At 50.2% G+C, this 26,659-nt stretch overlaps 2 protein-coding genes and 1 pseudogene across 2 annotated transcripts; 1 reads left to right on the top strand and 2 right to left on the bottom strand.

Annotated features, from left to right (window-relative positions):
* Positions 1 to 18,200: 18,200 nt before the first annotated feature.
* LOC4330148 (probable inactive leucine-rich repeat receptor kinase XIAO) lies at positions 18,201 to 19,950 on the top strand. The gene has a single exon (XM_015768738.3). The coding sequence runs from the start codon at positions 18,255 to 18,257 to the stop codon at positions 19,575 to 19,577; it is 1,323 nt and encodes a 440-aa protein (XP_015624224.1). The 5' UTR covers positions 18,201 to 18,254; the 3' UTR covers positions 19,578 to 19,950.
* Positions 19,951 to 22,172: 2,222 nt separating this feature from the next.
* Positions 22,173 to 23,436, bottom strand: LOC107280064 (uncharacterized; annotated as a pseudogene).
* Positions 23,437 to 25,737: 2,301 nt separating this feature from the next.
* LOC4330147 (polyamine oxidase 1) lies at positions 25,738 to 26,394 on the bottom strand. The gene has a single exon (XM_015769026.1). It carries the CDS (start codon positions 26,392 to 26,394, stop codon positions 25,738 to 25,740), a length of 657 nt encoding a protein of 218 aa, XP_015624512.1.
* Positions 26,395 to 26,659: the final 265 nt, after the last annotated feature.

The raw sequence follows: 26,659 nt of genomic DNA, 5'->3' as shown, positions 1-26,659 counted from the left end.
CAAAACCCCTTATTTCGAGATAGAGATAGTAAAATACTCATTTTATTACTTGATGTAGAACTAAACTATTTAAGCTACTTTCATTAATTCTTGTGCATAAGTTGAAAACAACTTATATGCATGTACGCTGGAAATTTTGACTTACAGGCATTAACTATTTTTTTTCCAAAAAAATAGAGGTTGTTGAGGCAAGACAAATAGTTTACTTGTATTTTAAATTTAAACATTAGTCGCCAACACATAAGTTGCATATGTTTATATTATCTCCGCTATACAAAAGTTTAATTTCGTGTTGAATATGTCAGCTGCTTTTGAATTGTTGTAAGTTAAATTGAAAAAGGTATTCATGTTTTACAACTTGCTAACTATTATTTTCAATATTAACTTAATAAAATAGAGTCCAAAATGGATACAAATTTACGTCTATTAGTTTCGAACTTATAATGATTAAAAATAAAAACTAAAAAAATCATGATATTTGCGATTGCATATTTTATCTAATATGATTTTTAATAAGATTACGGTTAATACAATACGACCTGTTTTAACAACAGCTATATTTTTTAGGAGAGTTTATAAGTGTCAATTAGTATATAGATGTTGAACAATATATTCTCCCTTAGGCAAAATAGAGGGAGCTGTATACTTTATCCTTATTAAGTCATCATATAATCCTCCATCCCAAAAAAATACTTCCTGAATTTTAAATTTTGTCCCATAAAAAAATTAACTCTACCATCGATCCTACTTGCCCTCAGCACATAAAACGAGAAGTTTTATCTCTTCGATACTCTTTACCCACTTATCACTATTATATTATACTTATTATAATAATTAAGGGCATTTTAGTCATTTGTACTCTACTCTAGTTTCATCTTGAGAAGTTAGGAATGAATTTTTTTTTAGGACGGAGAGAATAGTCTTTTTCTTTTTCAGCAATAGGTGTCAGATGATGTGATGTTGATAACAAAATTCAGGACCTTACGGGGCAGTTTAGGAAACAGGGACTTATTCCAAGTCCCTGTCACATCAGATGTTTGGGCACTAATTTGGAGTATTAAACATAGACTAATTCCATAACCTTGGACTAATTCACGAGATGAATCTTTTGAGCCTAATTACGATATGATTTGACAATATGATGCTACAGTAAACTTTTCATAATTATGGATTAATTAGGTTTAAAAAATTCGTCTCGCGAATTAGCTCTTATTTATGAAATTAGTTTTTTTATTAGTCTATGTTTAATACTCCAAATTAGCGTCTAAACATCCGATGTGACAGGGACTAAAAAGTAGACAAGACATCTCACCAGCTTAGTAGTAGTACTACTCCCTCGATCCCAAAATAAGTGTAGCCATAAGTTTCCGTGTCCAAACTTAATCGTCCGTCTTATTTAAATTACTTATAAAAAAACTAAAAAACACAAGTCTACAAAGTACTATTCATGTTTTATAATCTAATAACAATAAAAATACTAATTATAAAATATTAAATAAGACGAACGATCAATTTAGACATAAATTTTATGGTTGTGTTTATTTTGAAACGGAGGTACTAACTACTAATACTACTATTCTGAATTGTAATATCATGGTTGTGGAAGAGACCGCTGGCATACTTGTTGTGGGAACGGCATCCTACGTCAGAGGGACGTCCAATGCTGCTACACCGCTCGATCGGCATCGGACCGAGGAGAACAAGCACGGCAGACTTACTGGCTTCTTGACTGCTCACGCTGCGCTCAGAGACGTCGGCCGGCGCGGAGAACGACGGCGTCACGGCGACGTGCAGGTCGTCGTCGCGCGTAGGTGCATGTGGCTGGGAACATCAGCGTGTACGCTGCATGCCTTGGAGCGCACCGCCACCGCCTGCGCCATCCGGAGTGCGTGGATGCCCCGGGGGGATGCGAAATAAATCCCAGCCGGACGGCCGGTTGCGGCCCGCCGGAGACGTAGTCAACGTGGCCATGCAGCACCCATCCCGGCAGCAAGGCCCTCCTGACGATCACCATGCTCCATGCATGTCGTTCATCTTGCGGGGGTTCATCGCAAATGCCATTCACAGCACGCTTGCATGCATCCATGCTCAAAGCACAACCAAGATGTTGATTCTGCTATGAAAAGTGAGATTCAGCAGTGCTCCATTTGAATTGAGCGTGAGCTCGAGGAGGCAGCCATGGCCTATGGCTCGGGCAGAAGTGCTGGCCCCAGCGGCAGGAGGTCCGCGTAGGCGAACCACGCACTCAACACGGACGGCGCCGCCGCGGGATGCTGCGCTGCGGCACTGTCGGCGAAGAACTCGGCGGCATATGAATATATGATGAGGGAAGCGGTCATTAGTGAGCCTTTTCGTTTTCGTGGGTTGATTTTGTCGGCGTGGGCAGTAATGAAGCCAGTAAATCTGCCGTGTTTGTTCTCCTCCGTCCGATGCTGATCGAGCGGTGTAGCAGCATCGGACGTCCCTCTGACGTAGATCGCTCTACGTCAGAGGATCCCGTTCCCTTTTTGCGTGCATACAACACGCACACGCATATTTTTTTTAATAGGATGCACGTGCTCGTTGATGATACGGGAACAATCATGTTTTTACGTGCTCGTTGATGATACGGGAACAATCATGTTTTTCTTTTCTTTTTAGAAATGCTAAATGGTTGTTGATAAAAACATTAGGGCCAAAATCCAGTGAATTTCTAATCTTGGAATTCACGTCGTGATTCGTGTTCTGACTATCCAGCTTTTTCTCCTGCAACTCCGATGACCGCTGATTCGATGAGTTAGGATTTTTTAGATAATGGAATAAAATATCATAGCCTTTGCTTCATCAGCTACAGCCAATTATTATAGAGTAACATATAAAATAAAAAGTTTCTCACACAAAAAAGAAGATACCTACCTACCCAAGATAAGGAGTACACAATTATTGAATTCTGTTTGTGAATCTCCATCTAAAATTGGTAAACAGTTGCATAACCGTTGCCTCAAGATTACAACTGTCAGGGTTATGGATAAGGTATACCCTCTATCCTTGGATGTACGTTGTATACTGATACGCTATACCCGCGCGTATACGGAAACTGGTATACCCGCGCGTATACGGATAGTTTCCGTATACATTAAGGAAATTTATCACATGATAGGGATGGTATCTACGAATGGAAGGAGTTCTAATTAGACAAGACTGGGTCTTTACCAAATCGTGAGGGGTCCGATATCTCCAAGTCCTACTTGGAGATCAACTGACCCGCGGTATATAAGGGACCCCCTGGGCAGGACCTAAGGCATCGAATATCACTGCCAACGCACCCACCACAGCCTACGGAGCCGGAGCGTGCAGGAGCCAAATCGCCGGGAGATCTAGTAGGACCAACTCGACTACGGTCTCGTCGGTATCATCGAGTTCTGCTATTCCCTTTGTAATATGTGGTTTCCATCATATAATCCCATACCAATTGGATTAGGGCTATTACATACTAAGGGGCCTAAACCAATATAATCCTTATCTTTTATTTGCTTGATGTCGTACTACGTCAATCCTCGTACCAACAGACCCCAATACCCTCTATATCCGGTCTACGGGTATCCCCCGTCGACAACGACATGCAACTTTTAAACAATCGCCCTCTTCATCACACTTTTATAGCAGTGCCCAAAATCTGAGCCAATGTGTTGCTCTGAAGATTACCTTGCCCTCCAATGTATTAGGATTTAGGGTCATAAGTTTAGGATGAGAGCAGGAGGGTGGGGGGAGGGGGAAGATCTCGAGTTTAGAGGGATGGACATGGAAGACGATGGACGGTTGACACCGATGGGCAGAAATGTGGTGACAACACCAGAGCCACGGGGATAGAGGAGGACGGTGGGCCGGAATTAGCGGTGACTGGTGGTGGGAACTACTGAAGACGGAGAAGATAGTAGGGCGGGGGTACTCGCTGCTGGTGGCTTTGGGAAGAGAAAGATGGAGGGGGAGGCGAGGGGAGGGGAGGAGACCGGCCGGGCAGTGTAGGGCGATGGCCGATGGCGAAGGCATCACGCAGACAAGTAGAAGCTCGCGACTTGCGAGTTGAAGCAGCACTGAAATGATGAGAGAGGAGAAGAGGGGTTAGGATTAAATATATAGCGCATGAATTTTTGAAGCGTATTTAAAATTTGTAAGATTTAATTGATATTTTTCTGTCAAATGGCACACATGCATTTCTTTTTTTCATCAGCATATGCAATCTTTTGCGTACCTATTTGCATCATAATTGATACATGTACACACTGATGGGCCTTGACAGCAGATTAGTGAGGATCCCACCAGCAATAAGGCCTTGGCAGTCGAACGGGCTGTGCCAACAAACAGAATCAAGAACGCATTCACCTATAAGTCATCAAGCACAACCTAACTAGCCTGCCATACCACGTACTTCGGCTAATTTGCCGTCTACTCCCCCCGTCTCATTTTAAGTGCAGCCATAGTTTTCCGCACTTAACTTTAATCGTCCGTCTTATTTAAAAAAATTAAAAACATAATTTATCGATGGGGGATACCCGTAGACCGGATATAGAGGGTATTGGGGTATGCTGGTACGAGGATCTACATAATACGACATCAAGCAGGCAGAAAACAAAGATTATACTGGTTCAGGCCCCTTGATAGGTAATAGCCGTAATCCAGTTGATATGGGATTATATGATGGAAACCACAGATTACAAAGGGAATAGTGGAACTTGACGATACCGACGAGATCATAATCGAGTTGATTCGACTAGATGATTCGGCGACTTGGCTCCTGTAAGCTCCGGCTTCGTAGGTTGTGGTGGATATGTTGGCGATAAGATTCGATGCCTTAGGTCCTCCCGGGGGTCCCTTTTATACCGTAGGTCAACTGGTCTCCCAGTAGGACTCGGAGACATCGAACCCGATATGATACAATGACGACCCAGTTCTATCCGAGTAGGACTCCTTACATCTGTGAACTCCATAATGAGTTTCCTTAACTTATGCCGAAAACGTCCGTATGCGCGCAAGTATACCATATCGATATGTGACGTATATCGAAGGGTGGAGGGTATACCTTACCCGTAACCCTGACAGTAGCCCCCGACTTCTGCTTAAATGAACTCGTGAAACCGATCGCGACTTCTGATGTCGAAGTTGTCGTCGTTCTCGTCGTGAGGACCGAGAGACAAGGAGTGATCGACAACGCCGGGTGAAGCTCAACGGTCATGAGTGAATTTAAATTGAAGTCCGAAAAACTGCCGCACGTAACGGACCCAGAAATTTCCGGCGGCCATCTCTCTTCTTTCCTTGGAATTCGCACCGTCGGAGGTGCGTCTATTTAAGGGAGTTTTGGGGATCCAATTTGAAGTCCGCCTGTTGTGAAAAAACTCTCCAGCCTCTAAGCGTCCCTAGTCTTCTCCGCTTCCACAAAAAACCCTAGCTAGCTCATCTCGGTCCTTTCTCCGGCGATTCCCGGCAGCAATGAATCTCGACAAGTCTACCTTCACCAGCACGTCGCTGAAGAAGTTGCAGGAGGATGGCGCCCTTCCCGGTCGTGGGACCGTGGAGAGAGAAGTAGGAGGTACTGAACCCCAGCCTGTCCTGGGTCGCATGGTTGCGATCGAGGACTTTATTCTCTGTGGTTTTCTTCCTCCGCCTTCTGAATTTCTTCTCTTGGTCTTGAATTTCTACGGTCTTTCTTTGCTCCATTTGAACCCCAATTCCATCGCCTTCCTGAGTATCTTTTCGCATCTTTGTGAGGCCTACATTGGGGTAGAGCCGTTTCTTGGCCTCTTCCGCTTTTACTATAAGTTGCGCTGGATGGAACCAAAAAAGGTGTCTGGATGTGTCGGTTTCCGACTTCGGGATGGCCTGAAGTCGTGATACATCCCCTTCCAGTGCCCCTCATCTCGCAACAAATGGTGGGGGAGGTGGTTCTATCTTCAGATAGAAAATTCGGATCCGGTCTTTATTGATCCTGAGGAGCAACCAGACAAGATTTCATCTTGGACTACCAAACCCGCCTTGACCCCATCCCTCCAATCTTTCATCGATATCATTGATGACCTCCGAGTACGGGGACTGTCGGGGTATGAAGTCGCTGCCGACTTCATTAGTAGGCAGATCCAGCCGCTCCAGGCTCGAGCCCATCCAGCCTTTGATTATTCTGGGCCGGAGGACGCGACCCGGGTTTCTCCTCGGGGTATTTTTCTTTTTAGTTAAATTGACTCCCTTATACGCGTGTTTTTCCCGACTTATCGGATTCTGGTCTCGATCTACAGGTTTGGACAGTGCAACCGTGGAGCGCCGCGTCGGCCAACTGATGATCAGTGGCCCGACAACGGCGAGCAACGTCCCCGTCCCCCTTTGCGAGAAAGGGCTAGCCGAGCGCGACGCTGCCATCAATGTAAGTGTACTCAGCAGTCCTTTTGCATTTTTCTTCCGGGATCGCATTATGACTTCATGAAGCGTAGGCTCTCCCTCTGACTGATATCATTGGGCCGCTCGTGGACCATCAGGTGGCGGCGTCGTTGAAGGAGAAAGTCACCAAGGAGGCGTCTGACGGTGTTGCCGCTGCTGTCACAACGAGTGGCGGCATCGTTTCGAAAAAGGGGAGGAAATTCTCCTCTGTGGTCGGACATCATCGGAAGACACCCACCCCCTCGGTAAGTTCTCCTGTTCTTTGATCACGTAGTCGGAAAACTTCCACCTCACATCATATCGGTTGTACTCTAGGCCTCGGACGCGTGTCCCCCGCCTCCGCGATGGCGGCGGCTAGTGACGCTTGGTGAGAAGTAAGTGGATGACTTTGAGGTTTCGTCACTTCTTCAAACTATTGCAGCCTGTCTCAGTTGTAGCTTTTCGTAGGGCGGCGCGGGTGAAGGCGGCGCAAGACGGGTCTAGAGGGACCTCCAGCGTGTCTCCTGCCGTGGCCTCGACGGATGTCGTGGTCGTGCCCAGGAGCCGCGAGGCGACACCTAGCGGCCCAGCTAGCGATCTTGCGGCTGGTCGGGGTCTGCCGGCTACCGTCCTTACCTGGAAGGAGCTCCAGCTCGAGATGGGGCGCCTCGTCGAGGCTGGTGCTCGCGGCATTAGCCGCGAGATCGCGGAGGCGAGGGCAGCGGCGACGTCGTCAGCGAATGAGCGCGCCGACCGGCTGGCGCGCGATTTGGCGGAGGTTCACGAGGACCTCCAGAAGATGCGGGAGCTGGTGGCTGGCAATGAGCGACAACGGCAAGGGCTCGAGCACCGTATGTCGGAGCTTGAGAACCACTTGTCGGAGATCCGTGGCTCACTGCGGGTCACCTACACCGGTCTGCACCAGCTCGCCGGGGAGTGCGGCGTCAAGGCCACCATCCCGGCGAATCCCGACGAGTTCTTGCTGACGTCTTCGCTTGCGGAACTGGCGACGGCGATGGAGGCGATCCCCTCCAAGCACGTGGCCAGGATCGGAGAGGAGACGTCCAACGGGATCTATACCGGGGTGTGCCATGTCCTTGCGTGTGTGAGGCTGGCGCACCCTGAACTCGATCTGCGGAAGATCTTGGATCAGGGGGCGGCTAGCGATGCGCGCAAGGATGTGATGGAGGAGGTCGGCGATCTGGGGTAGTCCGTCCTCCCGCTTTTTAAAGAGTAGGATCTTAGCTCTCTTGTCCTCTTTAGTCATGCTTTGTAAAACTCTTATTGGTTCCAACTGCCTTTGTGTGTGCGGTCATCACCTTAGCTTTCTTTAGCATTGTGATCTTGAGTACTTTGTTGTCGTTTGTAGAGATATTGATGTCGAGGATGTCCAGCAGCGCGGGCAGTCTGAGTTGCCAGTGATCGTTCCGGCAACTTGCGTTCGAGCCACATGTGCCGGGGGGCGATGTAGATCAAAGTTCGCCTGTGGAAACGAGCGTGGCAACGACTCCCTTAGGTTGGTTGTCTTTGTTATCATTTCCTTTACCCTTCCATCTAGATCGACTTGATTTGTTGTATTCTCGGGAGAGAGGAGCAGCTTGACTTAATCGTTTCCATGCTGCGCAGACCTCGAGGGTGCGCTCACTGACCAGGATCGTCGCATCCAGTATTGGAGGACGAAGTTTGAGGTCGCGGAACTCGAGAGAACTATGCTGGAAGTGAAGAAGGACCAGGCCATAGAGACACTCCGGGGTCGTGAGGTGTGGTTCAACTCATATCTAAAGAGTTGCTGCACATCCATGTCCAGAGTCTGTAGAGAGCTCCGAGTACCCCGTGGGGATCCCGAGGAGTCGGCGGCCGGATATATCTCGTGGCTGAATGGAGCCTGCGCCCAGCTCGAAGACATCGGTCAACGTATTGACGAAGCCTTGAAGCGGGAGTGTCGTCGATCAAGCCGATATGCCGGGGGGCATATGTTGGCTTTCCTACGAGATCATCGTCCGCAGCTGCACCTCGAGTTCCTCCGCGAAGGGTTTTCTCGTTCTCGGAGAACTCCTACGGAGATAGATGGCCTGGCGAAATCAATGGCGCCGCTGGCGGAGAAGGTCTTTCAGTCGATGGACTGGCGTTGGACTTCCTGGTAGTCTTCGTGTCCTGTGACAAATGTCTTAGGGAAAAAGTGTAATATAATTTTTGATTTTGATGGAATTGTAAGAAGTACTTGTGAAATAGAAAAGAAATCTATCTAACTAAGCTTTCTTACTCTGGATGTGGCGTGTATGAGTGTCTTCTCACTTCGCGACTTCAATTAGTCGTTTGAGTTATACACTCTCCCTAGCCTCCAGCCTTGTCATCGGAGAATTCTTCTCGGAAGATAAGGCTCTTGGACCTTTGACCTGCCTCGGTTGAACAAGCACTGATCCTAGCCCCCAGCCGTGAAGTTGGAAATTTTATTTCCAATTACACGGCTTGGTTAATACGCACGGCGAGAACTCTTACACGACCAGATCTTACATGGTCTTTCGTCTCTACAGGATCCGACAAGGCCTTATCGGCTCTGGGCATCCCCAGCCGAAGTTCCCTTAGGTTCCTCGGAGGCCTTGTCAAGACGGCGTAAAGGGACATGAGGATAGGTTTCAACGCTAGGTGTCATCTGGGTAAGGGATCATCGGGAAGGAACACTTTGATTGTGGTCTGGACCTGAAAAATAGGCTTTATTGAAGCTGTAAGATGTCTTACAAGTATGGATACTATTGACTTATACATAGAATTTATGTAATTGATCAATGTTCCAGGAATTTGCCAACTCGCGACTATCGCCGTCTGCAATTTTGAATGCGCCTGGCCGCAGAACTTGTGTGATCGTGTACGGTCCTTCCCATTTGGGTGAGAGCTTGTTTCGCCCTGCTTGGCTTTGAACCCGTCGGAGGACGTAGTCGCCGATCGAAAGCGTGCGTGCTCGGATGCGCTTCTCGTGGTAACGGCGAAGGGCCTGTTGGTAGCTGGCTGCTCGAACGGCAACTCGTTCGCGATTTTCCTCGAGTAGATTCACATCGTTGTTTTGCTGCTCCTCCTGATCCTCATCGGAATACTTCTGTACTCGTGTACTTTGATGTCATAGCTCGGTGGGGAGCATGGCCTCTGAGCCGTACATGAGGAAGAAGGGTGTCTCCTTGTTGGATGTTGTCGGTGTGGTACGCACTTCTTATCATGTGACATGAGCCTGTCGTAGACGCGGGTCTTGATTCCTTGTAGTTCTATGCCGTTTGCCCTCTCGACTTGTCCATTGCTCTAAGGGTGAGAAACCGAGGCGAAGCAGATCTTGACTCCCAGCCTGATGCAGTAATCTTGGAAATCGGCACTGATGAACTGGGAGCCGTTGTCCGTTATGATACGGTGGGGCAATCCGAATCTGCAGAATGTCCCTTTGATGAATTTGATGGCGTTGTCGGCCTTGATTTCCCCCGTGGGTGTCGCTTCAATCCACTTAGTGAATTTGTCGATCGCCACGAATAGGAACCTGTAGCCGCCCTGTCCTCGTGGGAATGGCCCAAGTATATCTAGCCCCCAGCACGAGAACGGCCAAGTGAGAGGGATAGTCTGGAGTGCTTGCGCTGGTAACCTTGTGTTTTTACTGTGGAATTGACAGGCTTCACACCATTGAACCATGTCGCAGGCGTCTTTGAGGGCGGTTGGCCAGAAGAACCCTTGTCGAAAAGCTTTTCCGACTAATGTCCGACCGGCGGCATGTGACCCACAGATGCCTTCATGTATGACGAGGAGGAGGTGTCTGCCGTCGTCGGACGAGACACATTTTAGGAGTACCCCGTTTGGTGCCTTCTTGTATAGATCCTTGCCGATCATACATTAGACTTTTGCTTTGCGGGATATTTTCTCAGCTTCTGCGTCGTCCTCGGGAAACTCTTCGCTGCCTATGAATTTAATGAGTGGGGTGCGCTAGTCGTCTGTGGTCTCGATATCGGCAACGGCGCGCTCTGCCTCTATAACCCCCGAGCTGATGTTGGGGGCGACCGGGCTATCTTCGCCGCTTGCCTCTTTCACTGATGGCCTATTCAGGACGTCCAGAAAGGTGCCAGGTTCAAGTGGCTCTCGTCTGGACGCACACTGTGCTAGATTATCCAGTTCGATGTTGTCTTTGTGGTATACATGTCGGACCTCGATCCCATCGAACCTTTTTTCCAGCTTCCTAACTTCTGCGAGATACTTGGATAACTCGGGGCTAGAGCACTTGTAATCTTTATGCACCTGGTTCGTGACTAGTTCGGAATCCCCTTTCACAATTAGTCGCCTAACTCCGAATGCAGCTGCAGCTCTTATCCCGGCGAGTAGTCCTTCGTACTCGGTTGTGTTATTGGTCGCCCTGAAGTTGAGGTGAATTGCATGCTTGAATTGATCTCCCAAATGTGATGTCAAGATGAATCCTACCCCTGCTCCTTGGCTGTTGAGTGCGCCGTCGAACGCCATTGTCCATGTTTCGTTGTCGATTTGGTTGTCTGACCTGTTATCAGGCAATCGGCTACGAAGTCAACAAGTACCTCGGACTTGATGGCTATTCGTGGCACAAAGCGGAAATCAAATTGGCTTAGCTCGACTACCCATTTCGCAATGCGGCCGACAACGTCTATGTTTCTCACTACTTCACCAAGAGGGAAGGAGGATACAACTGTGACCCTGTGGGCTTGGAAGTAGTGGCGTAGCTTTCTTGATGTCATGATTACCGCGTAGAGCAGTTTTTGGATCTGTGGATATCTTGTCTTTGTGTTGTGGAGAGCTTCGCTGATGTAGTAGACTAGTCGTTGCACCTTCTCTCTCTCGACAACAATGACAGTGCTAACGGAATATGGCGTGGCGGCAATATAGAGAAATAATTCTTCATTAGGTTGGGGGACAACAAGTACAGGAGGATTTGATAGGTAGCGCTTGAGTGCAATGAATGCCTCTTCGGCTTCCTGTGTCCATACAAATTTGTCTTGCTTCTTTAGCAGAGCGAAGAAAGGTTGTCCTCGCTCTCCCATCCTAGCGACGAACCTGCTTAGTGCCGCCATGCATCCGGTTAACTTCTGTACCTCCTTGAGTCTTGTAGGCGACTTCATGTTCTCGATTGCCTTGATCTTCTCGGGGTTTGCTTCTATTCCTCTGCCAGAGACGAGGAAACCGAGCAGCTTGCCCGATGGTACTCCGAACGTGCACTTCTCTGGATTGAGCATGAGGCGATATCGTCGGAGGTTGTCGAACGTTTCCCGCAGATCGTCAATCAATGAGTCGCTTGTCTTGATCTTAACAACAATGTCATCGATGTAGGCCTCGACATTGTTTCCGAGTTGGTCACTAAGTGCACCTTGGACCGTGCGCTGGAAAGTGTTTCCTGCGGTTATTAGTCCGAACGGCATCTTAACGTAGCAGAATACCCCGAACGGCATGATGAATGCTATCTTCTCCTCATCTTCTTTCGCCATGCTGATTTGGTGGTAGCCGGAGTAAGCGTCGAGAAAGCTCAACAACTTACAACCGGCTGTTGAGTCCACCAGTTGGTCTATTCGAGGAAGAGGGAAGTGATCCTTGGGACACGCCTTGTTGAGGTCGGTGAAATCGACACATATTCTCCATTTCCCGTTGGCCTTCCGTACCATGACTGGGTTGGCTATCCATTCTGGATGGAGTACCTCTCTAATGAAACCGGCTTTGAGAAGCTTGTCGAGTTCTTCTCGTATGGCTTGTTTTCGATCTGGTGCAAATCTTCGCAGTTTTTGCTTTAGTGGCTTGGCATCGGGTCGCACCATGAGTTTATGCTCAATCACCTCCCTGGGTACCCCCGGCATGTCGGACGGCTGCCAAGCGAACACGTCAGCATTGTCGCGGAGGAAGGTGATGAGCACGAGTTCCTATTTCTCGCCTAGTGATGCCCCGATCTTGACGGTCTTGTCGGGGTTGGCACTGGAGAGTGGAACGATCTTGATTGCGCCGTCCGGTTTCGGCGTCTTGTTTGTTTTGCTCACTTTCTTGGGTGGCTCAGCTGTGGCAGGTGGGCTGGGCGTGTGCTCGACCATGTCGAGGATCCGCTTGTCGCATTGCACTGCCAGCTTAGCATCCCTTGAATAGTGATTGTTCCCTTCGGTCCCGGCATCTTGAGAACCTGATACGCGTAGTGAGATGCGGCCATGAATTTCGCGAGTGCAGTTCTCCCAATGATGGCATTCTATGCTGTATCGAATTCAGTGACATCAAAGGTGATCTGTTCCGTTCGGAAGTTATTTGCATGGCCGAAAGTCACAGGCAACATAATTTTGCCCAATGGTTTGGACGATGACTGAGGAGTGATTCCATGGAAGGGTTGATCGGTGGGTGTCAACTCGCTTCGTGGGATCCCCATCGCGTCCAAGGTGCTGGCGAAGAGAAGGTTGATTGAGCTGCCGCCGTCGATCAGAACTCATGCGACCTTGATATTCCGAATAGTGGGTTCGACCACGATCGGATATCGCCCTAGGATAACAGCAGTCTTGGGGTGGTCCTCTTCTAAGAATTCTATCTTCTGCTCGGACCACTTCATCTTGGGCGCAGCCCCCTGCCACATCGAACAGTCTTCACGTTCCACCTTCTTGTATTCTCGCTTTGAGGAGTATGCCGTGGAACCCCCGAAGATGTGCAAGACATGGAGATCGGAATCTGGATATGTTGAGTCTGATTCCTGAGTAGCCGCCTCAGCGTCCTTCTCGACCACACGTACTCGCTTGCCTTTTTTCAATGCCATGTGTTTTGCGAGCGACTTTTTAAAGATGAGGCAATCTTCTAGAGAGTGTCTGTCTGACTTGTGTATAGGGCACCATGTTTTCTTCGCGTCGCTGCCTTGTGGGTCTGGGCGCTTGGGAGGGTCCGCGTATTCTATTGCGAGAACTTCCGCTTGAGCTTTCCTTTTCCCATTCTTACGATTTTTCTTCTTGCTTGACTCAAGTGCGTCCTTGGCTAGTTTATTCTCTTCTCCGGTCTTTGGTTTGTCGTTCTTGCGTCTCAGTGCGTTGTCCGCATGAGTGTATCGATCGACAATTTCGAATAATCTCCGAGTAGTCGTGACGCGCTTTGTTGCCAACTCCTGAGTAGTATAGCGATCTCTGACACCGGACTTGAAAGCACGAATTACAGAAGCGTCGGTAATTTCAGGGATTGTATTTCTGCACTCGTTAAAGCGCCGAACATAATCCCTCAAGGATTCACCCGGGTTCTGTGTCAACGCAAGTAGGTCGTCTTCAATCGCGTGGCGCTTGTAAGTTCCTTGGAAGTTGGCGACGAACTGCTGCCACAGGTCTGCCCACAGAGAAATCGAGTAGGGGGAAGATGCATTAGCCATGAACGCGTAGAGCCTTTCAATGCAGTTGGCAAGTAATTCACCAATGCGTTATTGTCCGCTCCGGCAGCGTAGAGTACCGTGAAGTAAACCTGAAGGAATTCTTCTGGGTCGGTGCTCCCATCGTATTTCTCTATTGCTCTTGGTCGGAATCTTTCAGGCCATCGGACATCTCGAAGTGAACGACCGAAAGCTCTACACCCAGCGCTAGGGCGGTGGGTTGTCGGCGATCGTACGTCCTTCGCGGATGTCTATCTGATGATGAGGATGAGGAAGATAACAACGATGATGATGGGTCGCTTGGTTCTGGCGTGTGATTACGAGGATGTCGGCCGGGTTCTCGAGAACCCGGTCGTCGTCACCCGTTGTTGTCTCGGCGCCGATCTCCATCATCGTCGTCATTATGGCAACGTCCTCGACCAGTATCGCCCAGCATCCGCCGTTCGCGATCGTCGTGATCGCAGCGGTTGTGGCGGTTATCACGGTCTCGGTCTTCTCTCGAACGGCCTCCTCGTTCTTTGTTATCGTGAAGCCGTGAAGAGACGCGACGTCGGGAATGGTTCTCGTTATCTCGTGTGCGTCGCGCCTCTCGGCGACCATTCAGGTGATCGCGGAGATCGCCGGTGCCGCGAGGTGGAGGGGTGGCTCGATGAGGCGATTCCCGCTGTTCAGGGTTTTCACCATTAGCATCGCCAGTTGGTGGCTGTTCCGGGTGCGCTGCAGCAGCGGCCTCTTCGAACGCGTTGCTGAGGTTGGTCCCTGATTCCCGTAACCGTTCTGTCCATCGTGCGAGATCGTCGTTCAGAACGGGATCGTAGGGGGGTTTCCCTCAGTATTGCGTTGACGGCCCTGATGTGCTGGGCCGGTGTAGTCACTTGATTCTCTGCTTCCGCATTGGCGCGCGCTGACGTGCCGGTCTCGTCGATAGCCAATACCTCGCGCGGCGTACTCATTGATGATGATCCATAGTCTTCGAGCAGGTGCAAGACTGATGGTTCGTGGGGATCGATGTCGATTACCCCAACAAATCGATCTGAGATCAGCGTCGCTCCTTGTTCCTTGTCCTCATCCCTGAGGGGGATGCGTGACTGCTGGACCTTAGGAGGTGATGTTTTCATGGCGCTGAGAAAGACCTTGCAGCTTGAGAGGTCGTGATTCTTTGTCTTGTGAATAGGACAATAGATATCACGAGTTGGAGAAGTACGTTGGATTCCACGCTCTTTGCAGGCACGAATCTCAGCGTGGACGTTGAGAAAAACCCAGCAGGCTTGTAAGGTGTGTTTTCTGGTTTTGTGAATAGGAAAACAGGACCTTGTCACCTCGGAAGTCATCCTCGTCGGCTCGTGATTCTTGTCGGGAAGACAAGGTTTGGCCGCACTAGGATCCTTCTCGGGCTCGGATGTCGTCGATGTTCCGATCTCCGCTTCGGCGGGAGGATCCTTCGACATGGAGTCGTCTTGGGTTGTAGCCACTGCGTTCTCGTTTCCGGCCATTGATGGACCAGCTGAGATCGGCACCGTGGTGTAAACTGGGAAGACGATTTCGCCGACTTGAGTCCACACCAGCATTGTTGAAGTAGGAACTCCTTGGTTGAGGCTGGTGTTGACGCTGTTATCGATGAAGCTGGATGTCATAGTAGTAGAACCTTGAGCACCAAGTCCCCCTACCTGGCGCACCACTGTTGACGGGGGATACCCGTAGACCGGATATAGAGGGTATTGGGGTACGCTGGTACGAGGATCTACGTAATACGACATCAAGTAGGCAGAAAACAAAGATTATACTGGTTCAGACCCCTTGATAGGTAATAGCCCTAATCCAGTTGATATGGGATTATATGATGGAAACCACAGATTACAAAGGGAATAGTGGAACTTGACGATACCGACGAGATCGTAGTCGAGTTGATTCGACTAGATCACCCGGCGACTTGGCTCCTGTAAGCTCCGGCTTCGTAGGCTGTGGTGGATATGTTGGCAGTAAGATTCGATGCCTTAGGTCCTCCCGGGGGGTCCCTTTTATACCGCAGGTCAACTGGTCTCCAAATAGGACGCGGAGACATCGGACCCGATACGATACAATGACGACCTAGTTCTATCCGAGGACTCCTTACATCTGTGAACTCCATAATGAGTTTCCTTAACTTATGCCGAAAACGTCCGTATGCACGCAAATATACCATATCGATATGTGACGTATATCGAAGGGTGGAGGGTATACCTTACCCGTAACCCTGACATAATTCACGAGTAAAGTACTATTCATATTTTATCATCTCATAACAACAAAAATATTAATTATAATTTTTTTAAATAAGACGAACGATTAAAATTGGGCGTGAAAAACTCATGGTTGCACTTAAAATGGGACGGATGGAGTATAAGGTCTAGACTGCTACTCTGTAGATTTTATTACCTAGATTGCACATCGAACCGTAGTTGGCAATATTTTTATCTTTAGGACCTGTTTAAATCCCTGTCAAAATTTTTCACACTGTCACATCGAATATTTGGACACATGTATGGAGTATTAAATATAGGAAAAAAAACTAATTACATAGATTACGTGTGAATTGCGAGACGAATCTTTTAAACCTAATTGCTCTATGATATGACAATGTGATGCTAACATTTGCTAATGATGAATTAATTAGGCTTAATAAATTCGTCTCGCGTCCACCCGCCACGCTCTACTTCAATGCCCGCCTCCGCTTCGCCTGCAGCCCGACACCGCTCCGCTGCCGCGCGGGCCCGCCGCCGCCCTCGCCCGTCGTCGGCGTTCACCTGGTTCTTCTGGATACTGTCCGGCCGGCCCGATGTGGAGAAAAGAGAAGAGAAGGAGAAGAAAAGAGAAGGAAAAACAATATGTGCAACTGACATGTGGGCTCCACGTACTTTTTTTAATTTTTTTTTGCTGACTAGGATGCCACGCCAGCAAAACTGGGCAAAAATACTGCCGAGGGACCTCCGGTGAACGGTTTGTGAGAGTTTAGGGATACACATTTCTGATTTTGTGGTTAAGGGACCTTAAAATATCTCGTTGTTAAATTGAGGGACCTCCGGTGAACTTATTCCCCTCAAAGGTGCAGAGGCCCAGAGCCAAACCACCTGGCTCCATGGGCACACTCCCTCTTGTTGCCTGCGTGGCGTTCAGATGGTGAGTGCTCTTTCCGTACTAAGGATTGCAGCGCACAAGGGGGGTTGATACACGGTCAGTCCCCCTTATGCCTTCTAAGGCCATTCCCAACCCAATGACTAGGATGGTATCAATAGCATTAAATAAGGTGTCACCTAGGATGAAAAATGATATGGCAAGTGAATAAATGAGGAAAGAGGAGGAAACCATGTCTTGCATGAGACATGGTTTTAACACAACATCCAAGACATCATGTGAGATAAGGAGCATTAAATTTAAGTATGAAATAGTAGTGTTTGTATTGGAAGAGTGGTGTCTAGTACTAGTTTCTTGATGATGTGGAGTTTATGGAAACCATGTCTAGTGTTTTGGGTTGGGAATGTCCTAATACGTATGTACTTCGTTTGTTAAATAGATAAAATTGTTCACTTTTAAACACATATTTAACCATTTATTTTAGTTAAAAATGTTATACAGATATATAAGATATAAATCATGTTAAAAATACTTTGAGGGATAAACCAACTCACAAAAAAATTATGATTACATATTTTTTTAAAATAAAACGAATGGTTAAACGTGTGACAAAAAATCAACGTTATCATCTATTAAAAAACGAAGGTATTATATAATTTATCTATATACTCTATCCGTCCCAAAATATAAGGGATTTTGAAGGATGTGATACATGCTAGTCCGGACATCAAGAGAGTTGTATATATACATGAAGCTTATACATATATACCCAAAGTATATATGCATATAAATTATGTTTATATAGTTTTTTACATATGTATAATTTTTATACTTACGTATACATTTCAAATGTATAAAAAATGATATAAATGTATGTACCAAACTTTATAGATATACTCATATACAACCGTATACGTACCGAAAAAATAATTTGTGGACCAAAAACCGACCGCGCGACTTATTAGCGATTTCGGCGCATAAAACCTCAACTCCACGAGTGTTTCAAGCTTCGAACAAAGCGACTGAACTCTGAAGTGGACGGCACGGCATTGTAAATTCTATCCACCGGGCTAATCATACGGATGAATCATGAGACGAACACCCAGAAACGCGAACAAAAGCTGTCGTCGCCATTGGCAACCGCCTAGTATGCGTGGTGCGACGCCGGAAAAAAACGAGGCCAGAAAAAAGAAAAGAACGGGGCCCGGTGCGGTGCGGTGTGGTGCGATTTGTTTGTCCCTTTTGTCCGCGGATTTCCCGGGTTAACACGGACACGCCACACTCTGACCACAGCTCACATTCCACTGCTCCCACTCAAAGCCTACCTTACCACCTCGGCTTTAGCGCCCATCTCAAAGCCGTCGTCTTGCCTCTCTCCCCCCCACCTCACCTGCCTCCCATGATCTCCTCCGTCGGTGCAAGTGCAACAATGGCTTCCTCCTCCGCTGCTCCGATCCTGCTGCTGGAGCTGGCCGCCGCGGTGCTGCTCGTGCTCCAACGAGTGGCTGCCGCGGACGCGGTGGTCACCACATTCCCCGGGGACGCCGCGGCGCTCGCGTCGCTGAAATCGGCCGTGGACGCCGCCACCGTGCCGGCCTACTCCTGCCTCGCGTCGTGGGACTTCGCCCGCGACCCCTGCGCCGCTTTCCCGTGCGGCGTCCGCTGCTACGCGCCGCCCAACTCCTCCTCCTACCACCGAGTCACCGGCGTGTCGCTCGACCCGGCGGGGTACTCCGGCACGCTCCCCGCCACGGTCCTCGCCTCGCTCCCTTTCCTCGCGTTCCTCTCCCTCGCCAGCAACCGCTTCCACGGCGCGCTCCCGGCGGGGTCCCCGCTGCCGCCGAGCCTCCGCGTCCTCGACCTCTCCGGGAACGCCTTCTCCGGCGAGATACCGGCGTCGCTCTTCACCCCGGCGTCGTCTCTCGAGGAGCTCTACCTCTCCCGCAACGCGCTCACCGGCGCCATCCCGCCGCAGGTCGCGTCGCTGGGCTCCCTGAAACGGATGGAGCTGCAGCACAACGGCCTCACCGGGACCCTGCCGCGGATGGACGCGATGCGCTCGCTCGCCTACCTCGACCTGAGCGGCAACGCGCTGTCCGGCTCGCTCCTCGACGCGCCCGGGCGGCTGCCGGGCTCGCTCGTCTCCGTCGTGGCGCGCGGCAACGGCTTCGCGGGGCCGCTGCAGGCCGCGGCGCTGGCCGCCCTGCCCGCGATGCGGGTGCTCGACCTCACGGGCAATGCGGTGTCCGGCGCGGTCCCAGGCGCCGCGTTCGCGCACCCGTCGCTGCAGCAACTGCGGCTGGGGTCCAACAAGCTCGGCGCCGTCGAGGAGGCGCCCGACGGCGGCGCGTCGAGCCAGCTCGTCGAGCTGGACCTCGGCGGGAACAGGCTGACCGGGCGGCTGCCTGGATGCGTCGCGGCGATGCCGCGGCTCGCGGTGGTCGGGCTTGACCGGAACATGTTCGCCGGCGGCATACCGGATCAGTACGCGGCTCGGGCCGCGGCGGACGGGCCCACGGACAAGTGGGTCCCATTTGTCAGGCTCATGCTGCAGGGGAACTTTCTCTGTGGGGCCCTGCCGAGCCAGCTGAGGCAGCTGAAGGAGGACGGCGCGGTGGTGAGTTTGGCGGACAATTGCTTGCCAAAGTGTCCACACCAGTTCTCCTTCTGCCGTGGGGCCCCGCAGAAAAGCAACGCCACGTGTCCCAAGTGCTTTCCGTGAAATATTGTGTTCTTTCTTTAATACTCACTCCGTCCCGTCCCATAAAAAGAGTTTTCCGTTTTATTTAAAAAATTTATAAAAAAAATTAAAAATACAAGTCACGCATAAAATATTAATCATGTTTTATCATCTAACAACAATAAAAATACGAATTATAAAAAGTTTTCATATAAGACGGACAGTTAAAGTTGGACATGAAAAATTCAGAGTTTACTTTTTTTTTGACGAAGGGAGTACGTACTAAGTGTCTGTAGATAGATAACGACTTTAATTCCGGTGTGTGTTTACTTTCGATATTTCGAAAGGAAATAATAAATGTAATAATGTGGAAATGTGCTAACTCTTTTGAACAGTGAGTTTACAAAGTTCCTCACCTTTTCTCTTGCACTATTTATACCCAGGGGCGGATCTAATGTGGGTGCGGAGGGGACTCGAGTCCCCCCTACACCCACAAGACCCATGGATATCTATCGGAGCACCCTTTCAATTTTTTCACCATAAATGATAAACTAAATGTTTCTAAATGGCTGTAGGTTGAAGAAACCGTGTAATTGAGTCCCTTCAATTTATTTTTTCTGGATCCGCCCTTATTTATACCTACTTATTATTGGCCGGATTATTCCTAGTAATTAAACTCTTTGTACTTTGGACTAGTGATCTCACACGTCAATGACTCGAGTGTTCATCCTCACTACGTTCATCTCCTTTCTCTCCTCACGTGACATCGGCATATACAGCGGCCGTCGTGCTCACGCTGCTCATCCAGCAAGATGCTCCTAACGCGCACGTACGCGCTAGGAGGAGACGTGGCGCGTTTTGTTGACGCTAAAAGCGCTCAGCGCTAACTTTTTTTTTCCGTTTTCATTTTTTTTATTAAAAATTCATCACGCGTCTTTCTTTTTTTCCTAAGTTGACTGAAACAAACTTTAAATTTCAGATCTGAACTCAGATTTAAAAATTTCAAGTCAAGATTTAAATACTTTCAACTTAGATTTAAAAAATTTTCAACTCAGATTATTAAATATGAGTTAATAGTTTTCAAACCTGAGTTAAGTTTTCAAATCTTGACTTGAAGTTTTTTAAATTTGAATTGAAAGTTTCAATCTTCATTTGAAAGTTTTTGAATCCAAGTTAAAAGTTTTCAAGTCCGAGTTGAAAGTTTTTAAATCCGAGTTAAACGTTTTCAAGTTCAAATTGTAAGTTTTTATATCCGAGTGAAAAGTTTTTAAATCTTGACTTAAAAGTTTTCAAATCTGAGTTAAAAATATCAAAAAAATTTTGAGTTGAAAGTTTCAAATCTTGAATCCTACTCCTACACGAGTACGGTAGTCAACGGCGAAAAAAAAAAGAAATAACGGCAGCTACGAAAAAAAAGAAAAAGCAAAAAAAAAAAGAAATAGCGTCGAAAAAAAATCGCGCGTGCACGTGGGCCTTGTGTGCCGGCAGCGCGCGAATTAGCATTTGCGGGGATTCCGTAGCTGACGCAGAATCTCTGAGGTCCCACCCCTTCTCATTAATCTCGAGCTACCCAATTTCACATTGTCATGATCCACCGAATTTGGGAGTGCGAGATCACCTTTCACCTGGAAGGCTGGAAACCCTTGTTGTCCCTCGTCTTTTACCTCAATTTCCTCCAGTGAGGTCGAGCTTGAGCTTGAGAGAGGAACATCTGAGGGGACATAGTCGAGCCTATCTAGATGCCGGCTTCATTTGCCGACGATTCGTCCCCCGTTTGAGCTCCGTCCTTGTCCCCAAGTCCCAAACTCAAAGCTCAAAAGCTCCATAGGTGTTAAGCTCTAGCTCGACCACTACATGCACCGGCGCCTACTCAAGCTCGAGTTCCTCTTCTGCCAACACCGTGCTCGCATACGCATATATACGTGATCAAATATAAGTCAGATTTAATGAGTATAATTCGCATTTGATATTTGTTGTGCTGGATTAGCAATATTTTTATTTGGATGAACTACTCGTAATCTCTTGAGTTGATTTGTGCTCCCACTAGTTGGAGGGGTATTATTGAATTGCTGGTAAAGTGAGCAATGTGGGTTTTTTTCTCTCCACTGCAAATCTACGATAGATCATTACTCCATCTACCAATAGAAAAAAAACGAAACATCTATCAATAAAAAAAACGAAATATCTAGCAATAGAAAAAAAAACGAAACGTATGGATAAGACTCTATTTCTAAATCTCAGTCTTGTGAACTCGTATAATTATTGAGAACATCATAATAGTATGACTCATAGTCGTATGGTACTATATAGCAGATAGCACACTAGTTGAGTACGAGAGTGCTAGAGTAGAAACAGCAGGTCAGAGCCCCAATGGCGCAACTGCCGCCGTGTTTAGTTCCAAAATAATTCTTCAAACTTTCAACTTTTCTATCACATCAAAAACTTTCTTACACACAAACTTTCAATTTTTTCGTCACATAATTTTAATTTTAACCAAACTTCTAATTTTGATGTTAACTAAACACAGCCCGCGTCACAAGCCCTAGCTAGTCATGGCGGCCCACCCGGCTGTCTGATTCTCAGCCAGTGCAAAGCCGGCCTCAGCCGCATGCCGCCCGCGAGCTGGAGGAGTCCTCGTTATTAGGAATAAGTTCATCTTAGGTCCCTTACCTTGTCAACGAATCCAATTTTCATGCTTCAACCAGAAAACCAGATACAATGGGTCCCTCAACTGTCAAAACCAGTGCAAATAAGGTCCCTCGATAGTTTGGACGACGGTTTTGGCTGACGTGGCGCCTACGTGGCTAATTTGACTCGGTCTTCATCCGACGTGGCATTGACGTGGCGCCGATGTGGTAATTTGGTCCAGAAAAAATATTAAACCCTATGGGACCCACATGTCAGTTTCACACACAAATTAATAAAAAATAGTGGGGCCCACATGTCATTCTACCCCTCCTCTTCTTCCTCCTCTCTCCCCATCTTCCCTCTTCATCTCTGTCCAAGCGCGACGGTTGACGGAGGGCGGGGAGAAGGGGCGGTGCACGGTGGCCGTCGGGAGAAGAGCCTCGGAGATGGCCCAGGCGGCGCTCAGATCCGGAGATGGAAGGCGACGCCGTGGCGAGAGTGGAGATCGGTGGAGGAGGTGCGACGATGCCGGCGGAGGGAGTTGGGGGTGCCGCCGGTGGATTGCCGCTACTCCGCCCGGCCGGATTGCCGCCGCCACTCCGCCTGCGCGTCCGCCCGCCGCCGCCCCACTCCGCCCCGTCGGCTTCGCGCCGCCGCTCTGCCCGCCCGCCCCGCCGACTTCACGCCGTTGCGCACCGGAAGACGACGACGCGCAGTGAGGAGGTCCGCGAGCCTCCGCACGGTGAACTGGGTGCAGTTGGAGAGCGCGATGAGGCACATGAGCTCGTACACCACCCCGAGCGCCGCCTCCGCCGCCGACCTCCGCGGCGCGGGAATGTCCGGCTCGCCCAACGAGTCCTCCCATCCAGCCCCTGACCTCGACCCGCGGTTCCACCCCCGCCCCCTCCTCATCCTCCTCCACCACCCGGGCCAAAGAAGCCGTCGTCGTCGTCCCCGGAGAAGGGCCGCCCGTGTCGAAGGGAGGCTTGGATCGGCGGGTGCGGGGGCGGGTGCGCGCGCGGCGGCGGACGGTGGCGGTGGCTGAGGTGGAAGGGCGGCGGCGGTTGATGGTGATGGAGGAGGAGGTGGCGGTGACGGGGGACGGGCGAGGAGGAGGCGAGCGGGCGGAGGAGGAGGAGCGGCGGCGGCCTGGAGGGGGGCGCGGCGGCAGAGATCTCCATGGTTGGTGGTGGGGATGGCCGCGCCACGTGATATCCAAGCGGATGGTGCTTGTAGAGAGATGAAGAGGAGGAAGAAGATGAGGGGTAGAATGACACGTGGGGCCCATGTGGGCCCCACCGTTTTTTATTAATTTGTGTTTGAAACTGACATGTGGGTCCCATGAGTTTTAATATTTTTTCCAGATCGAATTGCCACGTCAACGCCACGTCAGATGAAGACCGAGTCAAATTAGCCACGTAGGCGTCACGTCAGCCAAAACCGCTGTCCAAACCGCTGGGGGACCTCATCTGCACTGTTTTTGACAGTTGAAGGACTCGTTGTATCTGGTTTTCCGGTTGAGGGACAAAAATCGGATTCGTCGACAAGTTAAGGGACCTCAGATAAACTTATTCCTCATTATTACCATGGAAAAAGTACACCGAAGGTCCCTTAACTTGTCATCGAGTTACAGAATCATTCCCCAACCATGAAACCAGATATACGACATCCCTTAACTTATAAAACCGTTCACTTTATATCCTTTGGTGGTTTTGACTCTAGTTTTATCTGACGTGGTGGCTTAGTCGGCGTGGGACCCATATGGCCCCACTTTGTCAGGTGACGACGTCAACACCACCCTCTCTCTCTCCCTCCTCTCCTTTCCCCTCTCTCTCTCTTCTCCCCTCGAGGAGCACGCCAGCACAGGAGGGGTGCCGGCACGGTGGGCACGCCGGCGGCTGGCGGGGAAGGAGGGCTAGCGCAGCCTTCGACGGCCGGCAGGGGGGAGCACAATGGAGAGGAGGCAGGCTCGATGGGCGGCGTCGGTCGGCGGTCGGAGCTGGTGCTGGTAGATCCTGTTGCAGCGTGGCTTGTCGATCCTAGTGAGCAGTAGGCGGTGCCGCCGCTCGAGACGTCGTCGTACATGGCCATGGCCTTGTCAACGCTGCCACAGATTTTTGCTTGTGCAGCATTGGAGATGCTTGTGCAGTCCGGTCGAGTAGTGAGAGCAATCCCACCTACTGGTCTTATAAGGGGAGCGAACATTGTTGCTGCAAGCCATCCTATGACGCCGGAGAATCGGCTGCGGAGGTTGATCCAGGAGAATCGGCCTGCCAGCACCTACTCCGCCGCCCGTGCCCGCCGCACCGGCCATCCGCCTCCAGCTCCTCTCTATCGGGTGGCCGGTCGAGCTCGTTGATGACGCCGCCCATGGCCGCGCGCACCGACCAGCCGGCCCTTCTCCCCATGCACCATCGTCGAGGATGGGGGATGGGGACGGCCGGTCGAGCTCGGTGATGCCGCTGCCTGAGCGCCACCGCCCAGCTCCTCTCCCGCCGGCTGCCGCCCACGCCCACCGCACCGGCCTTCCGCGTCCAGCTCCTCTCCGTCGGGCGGCCACCCATCTTCACCTGCCGCGCCCAGCTCCTCTCTGCTGCCGGTCGCCAAGAAGGGGAGGAGAGATGAAGAGAGGTGGAGAGAGGAGGGGGAAGAAGAGGCTGACGGGTTGGGGCCCACGTGGGCCCCATGCTGAGAGAGCTGCCACGACAGGTAAAACCGGAGTCAAAACCGTCGAGAAAACTAGTTTGCACTGGTTTTATAAGTTGGAAGATGCATTGTATCTGGTTTGTGGTTTAAGGACGATTTTGTAAGAAGACAAGTTGAGGGACCTTCGGTGTACTTTTTCCTTATACCAACCCTAGCCAGATGGACAAAGGGACAAGAGATGGACCAGCCCACTGAGCCCTAGGTGGTCAACTCGAGTATCTATTGGGCTCATCTGCATACAGATTCAGGCTTCAGCCTTCTTTCTCCTGTTCATCTTCCCCACCAGCTAGTGCTCCTGCTCTGCCATGGCTGATAGCTCTGCTATTAAAAAAATTGCAAAAAATGGAGGATAGGCCAGAGCCTAATGAGGGCCTGTTTTGGAGAGCTTAAAATTTTAATAAGCAGCTAGTTGGTAACCAGCTTTTAAGAATCTAGTTTATTTTCTGAATTCTACAACTACAGTTTCTCAGAATCTGAACTAAAAGCTAAAAGCTAGACTGTTTGAGGGAGCCCTTTAAGCCTACCTGCTGCTGTATCCGCTTCTCGATAGAGAAGAAAATAGTAGGGAAACATGTGCTTAGAGGATGGTTCAAGATAAAACAATTCTAAACTTATCTAGTTGAAGATGTAAGGAATCCTTGGGCCAATTAGCGATCTGCGCGGATGAGCCTACCACGCGGAGGCCCAACTCCGAATGCGCGCGCGCCGCTTTCGTCTAATCACTGGCCAACCTATTAATTATTAGGAATAAGTTCACTTATTGACCCTTATTGACCCTCAAAAGTGATCGAAATCTAATCCGTGATTCTAAACCATAAAATCGGATCTTCTTTACACGTGGTGTTGAGGTAGCATTTAGAATTTTAAATTATATGTGGGACCCATTTGTCAGTGACACAACAAATGCTTGCTCTGGGTTGGGGAAGTCGCGGTACTCGCCCTCGGTGGTGAGGTCGAGGTCGTCGGCGGAGGTGTCGGTCCGCTCCAGGTTGATGTGCATGGCGAGCAGCGCCTCCTCCACTTCCTCAAGTTCCTTGCCGCCGCCGCCGGCAGACCGCGCCGCCTGGTACGCCCGTAGGCCACGGCGCAGGTACTCCTCCACGCCGCCTCCACCACCAGCCTCGCCGTCGCGCGCGGCCTCTATCATGCCCCTGTACAGCTCCTCGATCGGGCCAGCCACCGTGTCCGCGTCGACGACCTCGCCGCCCTCTGCGACGGTCAGCACGCGGTCGGGGAAGCCGTCCATGCGCTCGTACGGGAGACCACCACCCTCCTCCCCGATCGCGCCGGCGTCGCGCGCCAGCGCGTACACGGGGCTCCCGACGACGCCCTGCACCCACGTGGCGCCCATCTCGACTCGGTGGCCGGCGAACTCGGACGTGAGGATCCGGCAGTCGACTCGGTCACCGGCCTCCACCACCGCCACCTCGAACTTGTCCCCGCCCGCGCCGCACAGCCGGTGCGCCGCCGTGAGGCACGATATCCCCGCGCCCACCACCACAACCCTCGGCTTCTTCGCCACCATCGCGAACGAAACCGCGCGCACGGGTGTGCTTACGCCTTCTTCGTCGTAGCAAAACCCAACGCCCTGCGCACGTCGACGCAGCCAGAGCCACCAACACTCCAGCTGTTATAAACGAGGAGCAGACAGAGGAGTGGAGCAACACGAGCAATTCACACACACATGACCCGGGACGAAGAGGTTCTCCACGCGACGAGCAAGCATTTGACGGTGGGTCACCGACTTGGACCGCGTCGACATGAGCGGCGGCGGTGACGGTGGAGGACGT

Source organism: Oryza sativa, chromosome 2 (genome assembly GCF_034140825.1).
Source record: "Oryza sativa Japonica Group chromosome 2, ASM3414082v1".
Classification (NCBI taxonomy): domain Eukaryota; kingdom Viridiplantae; phylum Streptophyta; class Magnoliopsida; order Poales; family Poaceae; genus Oryza; species Oryza sativa.
Note: the sequence above shows the minus strand (reverse complement) of the source record. Positions and strands in the feature narration are given on the sequence as shown.